Source organism: Morone saxatilis, unplaced genomic scaffold (assembly GCF_004916995.1).
Source record: "Morone saxatilis isolate NCDOM2014 unplaced genomic scaffold, NCSU_SB_2.0 Contig7, whole genome shotgun sequence".
NCBI lineage: Eukaryota > Metazoa > Chordata > Actinopteri > Moronidae > Morone > Morone saxatilis.
The window spans coordinates 16,474,700-16,483,207 of record NW_023340246.1 but is presented as its reverse complement, the minus strand read 5'-3'; the positions used below and the strand labels follow the sequence as shown (position 1 = coordinate 16,483,207).

At 40.7% G+C, this 8,508-nt stretch overlaps 1 protein-coding gene across 1 annotated transcript; it reads left to right on the top strand.

Annotated features, from left to right (window-relative positions):
• Positions 1-2,236: 2,236 nt before the first annotated feature.
• On the top strand, positions 2,237-8,392 carry paplnb (papilin b, proteoglycan-like sulfated glycoprotein; the record flags this gene model as incomplete). Its single annotated transcript, XM_035678567.1, is given in 13 exon segments — positions 2,237-3,366; positions 3,572-3,654; positions 4,003-4,112; positions 4,280-4,340; positions 4,444-4,546; positions 4,876-5,006; positions 5,262-5,579; positions 5,896-6,072; positions 6,152-6,302; positions 6,394-6,474; positions 6,900-7,056; positions 7,163-7,250; positions 7,719-8,392. Coding segments are annotated over 12 exon segments (1,716 nt in total). The 3' UTR covers positions 8,001-8,392.
• Positions 8,393-8,508: the final 116 nt, after the last annotated feature.

Below are 8,508 nucleotides of genomic sequence, written 5' to 3'. Positions count from 1 at the left end.
CCTAAAGTCAACACACTGGACCTTTAAGGAATCCCTCTGGTCTTTTTTTTTAAGATTTGAAAATAACAGTATTCATAGTAAATCATTGATCAAACAAGGATTACTATAAATTACAATCAGTCAGCCAACTTTTTTTCTTCTTGAAAACCACTGAAATTATTTAGCCAAAATTAAATATCAGGTCATGATTTTCTATCAAATACATTTTTTCTTCTTTAGTTTCACAGTTTAACACATATCTGTCTTAAAATACTGCTTAACTTAGTCCCATATTTCATTAGATAATATATATCAATCTAGTGTTTTTCTTAGTGGAGCATCCTTTACCAAATGAGCCATCAGAGGGCGTCATCTCACAATCTTTTTTGAAAGACTCACTTGGTATTGAAAATCCAGGGTAAACATTTTTATACTGTCTGCACGACATGTTCGATTGGATAGACTATTTCATTATATTAATTCACTACATGTGAGTTATTGATAGAAGATAGAATGAAACATAAGAGCACTGTAGAGCAATCATCTTAAGATATCAAAATTATAATTTGGTTGATTTTTCTCAATGTAGGTGTGTGATGTAATGAAAAAAGGTAGATGTGTTTCATGCATGAGGTTTATCTCTTCCAAATAACTGTGTCTTAAACTGTGTTGATGTAATTACTCAAAAAAAAAATCACAAATTTGGCGCAAACACACAGCAACAAGTGGTATTATTGGAGCAATACCTGGGGGACAGACAGAAAGAGGGGTCAGAGAGAATAGATAAGAGATTATATCGTGCGTAAGAGTGTGTGCATGTAAGTGTCAAAGCCACCCACCAATGAGTTCATGGGGATGGGGTTAATCTGTCTACTCAGACAGCCGTGGCAGTGAATAGGCTGGGAGGAGGAGAGAACCACGTAATCTGATGTCCCGCCTGCCGGTCACCCGAGCCAGCAATGGTCTGGACTGGGGAGGGTATTGCTCAGGATAGCTGCCCTAAATGGATTACAGGACAGCACATGTCAGTGAAAGGGCGTCTGGACACGCATACACATATACCTACACACTCACACACAGTACAAGCAGGTGCACAAGTGCAGGAGATTAGTCAGAAGTGCATTTTTCACCCCCTGCAAGGAGCTTAAACTCATTACCAGCTGAGAGAGAGAAAAGGTGTAGGAGCAGCTCTGCATCTTTGCCATTTCTCAGTCTCTCAATATTTGAATCCTTTCCTTTGACCTTTCACGGCTGTCATTGGCTAACAGCTAAATGATTCCCTTTTCTTCCAGATATCTGTTTCATTGAGGTCTGACTTGAGTATCAGGTGCCCAAGAGCTGCTTCAGCAGGATCATGGAGTCAAAGGCAGAAGAAGAGTCTCAGGCCCAGGCTCCAGACACGGGTCCCCAGGTCGGGACTCTGGACACATCCGGGTTTGAGGTAACCGCCGACAGGCTGGAGCAGCTGATGAAGAGCATGGAGGTGCTGCTGTCAGACGTGGAGCAGCTGCGGAGCCACTGCAGCCACCAGGCCACTGAGCTGATGCGTGCGGCGGTGGACTTGAGGGAGCAACAAGAAGAGCTAAAGGAGAGCTATTCAAATTTGTCCCGAGAAATGCAGGAGATCATGGATTCAGTGGACGACCTGTTCAGCACCAAGAGTGCCTTTGAAGCCAAAGAGAAGCAAGCACAGAAACTGAACCGGCAGCTCTGAGGGACAGAAAGTGTCTGACAGACTTTTGTTTCTCTTTGAGGAGAAAACTAAAACTGTGGGGGGTGTGGTTTTGGATTTGGATGTGTGAGTCAAAATTTTAATTTGGGTTTGGAGGATGTGAGGTTTTTATGGCTTTGAAGCAACGCTTTAATTAGATTCTTAAATGGTATTATAGAAACATTTTGTTGTGCAACTTGTACTTTTTAGGTCTGTATCTGACAACCTGGATAATTCTGTACCACTACACTTAGTCCAGTAAATATAATACAATGCATTAAAGGACCAGTGTTTAACATTTAGAATGATCTATAAATGAAACATAATATTCATATAGTGTGTTTTGATTAGTGTGTAATCACCTGAAAATAAGAATTGTTGTGTTTTCATTACCTTAGAATAAAGCGTTTTTATCTAAAGGGGGAACGGGTTCGCTTCAATGGAGTCTGCCATGTTGAACCACCATGTTTCTACAGAAGCCCAGAATGGACAAATCAAACAATATTCTAACTAGGTCCTTTTGCATTTTTCATGAGTTTCCCAGCTACCGTAGTTTCTCCTGCATGCTTGGAAGGCTGAGCTGCGTTCAGTTAGTTGCAATCTACAACTTCAACGCTAAATGCCACTAAATCCCACATACTGGTCCTTTAAGGCAACATAAATAGACATAAAGTTGAATCAACAACTCTCTGTCATAATTTTAATAAAACTTTAACATTGTGAGCTTAACAAGGGTACAATTTGTTGCATTGCTGTCATTCTAGATTGCCATGTGCTGCTGTCTTTAACACAGACGATGACAAGAGGTCCAGTCTGCGCTGCATGTCAACAAATGATTTACTATCACTTCTACTGAAAAACACACATCACAGCTATGATTTTCCATCACCAAGGTATTCTAGGTTGACAGTTAAATATATACGTTACTCTCTTCAGCCTGGATGTCTCCTCCAGCTTCACTGACGACTATTGGTAAATCTTCCACATTCTCTTCTCAACCCACTGTGGTTTCTCACTAAAATAAACCCTAAATAGAGCCTTAGGGTGATCTTTATCTAACACCAGCTCCTCTTCTGTGACTTATTGGTCTGTATTTAGTGGTTATGGGATGTGTGAAAGGGACATTCAGTGGGCAGCAACCTGAAAAAAATCAATGGTAGACTTTACAATCTCTTTCACCTCAAATCTAATTTTAGCGGGCTTCTCGTGTAAAGGCTTAATGGATTATGTTGCGCTAAGATTTGCAATTTATGTATGCAACCATTAAATTGTGTTTAAGTAATGTCTTTGTTTTCTTCTGTATTGGAACAAACTGTGATTTTACTCAATTTTACAAAAAGCACTTTAAAAAAAAAAGATTTCTTCAACACAAACACATGGCTGCTGATGAAAAGGCTTAAATAGTCTCACAGCCTGAAGGTCTTAACTGCAAACACCCTGCAAATAGAAGAAATAACAACTTATATTCAACGTCAAAAAAAGTGACATTTTTTTGGGGAAGAAAACAACAACCCAAAACGTTTCTCTGTGTGGTTGAAACCTGACACTTTTATGGGCTGTGGTGTTGGTGCGTAGAGAGGGTGAGGAGATAGAAAGCTTGGTGTCAGTGCCTACCTTCACTACTGAGGTGCACGTCCCTTTGGACTGCTGGTCAGCTGGGAATTCACTTCAACAAGGTAAGACTACATAGCACCTGATGATATTTTTTGTTAGCTGTTTAATCTATCCAGGTGAAACACTTTGCACACTTTAATGCATGCATTAAATTCAAAGAAATGATCAAGGATATCAAGAACTTTAGGTATCATCTGGTACACATGCATGTAATGAATGGAAATACTTTGATTGAACTTGTAGTTATTTTGTTGCTATCCTCATCAGTAGTTCTGCAGTAGCTTCTGGTGAACATGAACGTACTCCAAGTCCTGGGTCTCTTACAGCTGCTGGCTGGACCTGCTATCACTGTGAGTCTTTTAACAATAATAATAATACTGTAAGATTTGAGTGCCCATGTCAGTAATACGTCCTTTAGTACAGATGGAAACTGCAAGTACAGTAAAGTACAGAATGTCCAAAATCTCAACGCACCAAAAAAGTATATCCTAGTATGGTTGTGATGCTGCTGATTTATACACACATTGCGCAATATTTAGGGGACGGTTTGTGGCTAAATGTTCCAACTTCTATTTTGGTGTCTCGAGCATGCTCTTAGTGTGTGTTAGTGGTTTGTGGTGGGCTATGATACGGTGTGTGAGAGCACTACGTGTTCCAAAAGCTAAGCAAGTAGGAGTTTTACTGTTGTTTTTTTTCAGCTGACACGGCCAACCCATGACTACTGGGGAGAGTTTGGAGCCTATGGGCCCTGCAGTCGCACCTGTGGCACAGGAGTGGCAATGAGAACCAGGAAATGTATTACTTCAAGGTAAGACATAGAGATGCAGGGTTATCAGGGTGGGATGACCCATGATGAAAAGTAATGCAATCGTGTCACATGTTTTAGGTTTGACCAAAAAACAAAACAAATGCATTTAACAAGAAAGAGAGATATTTGGCTTGCATGTAGATATCATTCTTTCCTCTCACTTGCAGGACAGATGGAGGACATAACTGCATAGGATCATCTAAGTCCTTCCGAACTTGTAATACACATGTAATTATCTTTAAATAATTTTTTGCCTCTTTGTGTATTACATCCACCCTCTAACTCTGCACGAATGTATCCTAAAATATGCCAACATTTTGCGTCATTGTAGGAATGTCCAGTTGGATCCAGGGACTTCAGGGAGGAGCAGTGCTCACAGTTTGACAGAATGGACTTTCAGAGCAAACACCACTCATGGGTTCCTTATTATGGGGGTATAAAACCTATTATATACTGTCCACATTACCTGAGTCTAGGTGAAATAATACCTTCATGTATATATGTATTTTTTTATTTAACATCCTTGGATTGACAGAGATGTAACTTATCAATTAAAAATGAAATTAACGTAATAGACACAAATTGTGATTGACGTTACTGTTTTGTGATTGTCTTCTTTTTTTGACTGACTGCTATACATAAAACCCTAGTTCATGGCAGTCAAACCATACTAAAAATAAATGCACATACTATTTGAGGCAGCTCTTATTGTGCACTGTATATATTTTATCTCATATTTTTTATGGCTGTATTTGTCCTGTAGCATCCAATCCATGCGAGCTGAACTGTGTCCCAAGAGGAGAGAACTTCTTCTACCGTCACAGACCTGCAGTTGTGGATGGGACACCATGCTATGTGGGCCGCACTGATATCTGTGTGGACGGCACCTGCAGGGTGGGTACAAAACTAGGATCTAGAATATAATGACAGACTAATTAGAAGCTTTTATTTCTGAGAGGAAATTTGGCTTATCATGCTGGTTTTCAGAACAGCTCTTTCTCACACAGCAGTCTATGGTCAATGCACAAGTAGTCTTTCACTATTGCACATTGAGTAGTTCAGACCCTTCTCACAAGCACTTAGACACTAGTTTCTGATTTTATATATATTTTTTATTTTTTAAAGTGAGAATAATTTGTCACACCCCAGATACTGGTCCATGGAGAGTTTATGGGCCTGGACGACGACACTAATTCCGTGCACTCTGCTGCTCCTGTTGCTGTTGCTCCTCACCCAAGGGAGACACTCACTTACATCTACAAAACTGGTGTCTACGGCGAGTGCTCTGCAGCCTGCAATGGAGGCATGCAGTATCGCAGCGTGGAGTGTTGGACTCAGGACCCAGTGAACCCCCGTGTGGTGGAAGAGACTTACTGCATTACCCAGCGCCTGCAGAGGCCACAGAGCCAGCAGGCCTGCAACATGCACCCCTGTGCTGCTGAGTACAGTGTCTCCAGCTTTAGTGTGGTTTGTACCTTACAGAAGAGAACTTTTTGACTATAATTTAAATTTTGAGTACCTATTTAAAGCACAGTGCAAAATATAAAATAAGTTTATCAATGTCCACTCTTTTTCTATTTTGCACTGTCCAAGAGGGGTACAGGGTAGAGGGTTTGACATGGGAAATATTGAGGTTTATTATCATAAAAGCTACAAATTGTTGGTTTCATTAATCTATGATCATGAGGTATTAAATTGACTTAGTAATGGCATATTCATGTTTTAAAGTGTAATTATGTTGTGGGACTGACACAATTTAAATTTCTTTGCATATGATGGTTAGTGCTCTGTGACTTGTGGCGAAGGCCAGCAGACGAGGGAGGTGTTCTGTGTGGGGTCCGGAGGTGACCGTCTGCCTGACCATGCCTGCAGTGGACTGGCAAGACCTGTTTCTGTCCAGACCTGCCGCAGACCTGCCTGTCACACACACATCACCTGGCACGTGACTGACTACGGGCTGGTAGGTGAAATGGAGCAAAGAGAGTGTTATGTCTCCTTGGTCTCAATATAGTTTACCCTCTCCTGTCTTGTTTCTGCAGTGCACTAGAAGCTGTGGTGGTGGTGTGAGAGAGAGGAGAGTGGGCTGCTTTGATACAGATTTGAACCCCTACCCAGAGGCCAGATGTGGAACAGCTAGCAGACCCATCTCTGTGGAGACATGCAACTCACAGACATGCCCCGGATCACAAAGTGAGCCAAATTGGAACCTCTTCTACTGTCATTTTTTTGGTTTGATTGTTTGTGCTTGTTTGTATTTTAATTAATACACTTTAATTTTTAGGTGTCCCCAGTGTGCAGGACCCAAGGACACAAGAAACCGCCATGAGAGGATTTGTGCCCCATGTTCCAGGAGAGTCTTCAGGTATATAGAGCATGTGGAGGATATTTTGTTGAAATGTTACTCTCTTTCTATATGTGCTTTAACATGCAATTATTTTACATGCGCATATGTGTAGCGAAAGCTGTCATAAAATTCCCAACCAGTCATTTGAGCTCAGGTATTACTCAGATTACTTTTGAGTGAATGCATAAAGGTGTAATTGCTGCTGTCTAGACCATGATTGCACTGCTTTCTCATTGCTTTCTTGTCCCTCATTCACAAACATAAAGTGTGTCTTTTAATACCTTTCGACTAAAAGTCACATTTAGGTTCTTAAAAAAAACAGCCAAACTTAACTTATACCAAAATTAATCTTAAACCTTCAAAATATGAAAAACATATTTATGGCATGTACAGTAGCAGTGTGCTTGTCTGACCATGTCTGAGTCTGTGTTTACTTGCCTTAGCTTCCAGACCACAAATAAACATTGCTCATGAGCCCTACCCTGCTGTGATTGGTCCTCACTGTGCGCAGTCATTATATGGCTGCTGTCCTGATGGCTATACCACAGCCACAGGGCCCAGGAATGAGGGTTGCTCCCAAAATGACTGTGTCCGCACCAGGTAACACTGCTTCCTGGATCCAATTATTATAACTAATACATAAATTAAACAGCATATTGGCTCAATATAAAGTGTTTTCAATGTTAAAAAAATATCTCTTCCTTAGGTACGGCTGTTGTTTGGATGGGGTGACTCCAGCTCAAGGATTTGGAAGGGCTGGATGTCCTGAGTACCAGGCAACTGTGGTGACTGTGGTAGGAATCACATCGGTTACTCATCTTGTTTCAATAGATTGATTTAAGTTGTTACATTTGGCAGATTTATTAAAGGGTAAACTGGTTTTACAAGTCAAAACAAGTTTACCATGGGAAGGGTCCCTGTCTTTGGCTCTGGAGAAGCTTTGGCAAATCTGAGAAAATAACCTGAGTGGTGTCATAATGATGTTATCAGGGTTATCTTGGCTTTAAGTACAAAAATGAGCTGTATGAGTATAAATTGAGGATGTGGAGTTTAAAAGATGTGAGCGTTCACCAGGCGAATAAAAGATGCTATCGAGTTGCATTATGGGAAGTGTTGGATCCAATATTTTTGGATCCAACAACAGAGCATGACTAGCGACTGAATAGTTCCTCCTTACTACTATAATACTGTATATCTGCTAAATCTACCGCCTCTACAGGAGGATTTACTATCTCTCTCTTTCTGTCCTTCTCCCTGAGCAGCACACACCATCTCCTGTCTCTCCATCCACTGGTAGCGTGTGCTTCTTGCCTCGAGATGAGGGCCCCTGTGACACTTGGAAGGTCCGCTTCTTCTATGACTCAGGCGCTCGCAAATGTACAGAGTTTTGGTATGGAAGTTGCCAGGGCAATGGCAATAACTTCATGTCCCTGGAAGCATGCCAGAGAGAGTGTGGGGGTGTGTTGAGGGAGCCCCCACCTGCACCTCGCAGAGAGACCCCCAGGAGAGTGTCGCTCAGGGGGACTCTGAGGGCAAGGGCATAAATGTGCTTGCCACTAATACCTCCAAATCATGGGATAACCAGAGTGCTGTCTCTATGAAGTTAATCACATGATATTCATACACATATAGTATTTACATACAAAGATGTATTGTAAAATGCCCAACATACCACCTTTCATTTAAATATCAGACTTTAAATTAAAAATGATCTAGATAGCTTCACATTATAACTGACATGATCCCACCTCATGGTTCTGATTTTATTATCTTTTTGATCTTTGGCATTTTGTTTGTGATGCTCGGTATAGTTTATTTGTGCCATTCTTCTTTCAGATCAGAACTATAAAATAAAATAAAATGTCATTGTGAGTACCTAAATTTAATCATAAAGCAACCCAATAAATGTTCAGCTATCCGGTAACCTTGAAAAAAACTGGTGTGGTTTCTCTTTTTCTCCCTCTGCTCCTGTAATGTTTCCAAAAATGCACTTTACTTACATTTGACAATTCTTTTATTAAACTATTGGTCAGTTTTTACAAAACAAAGTCC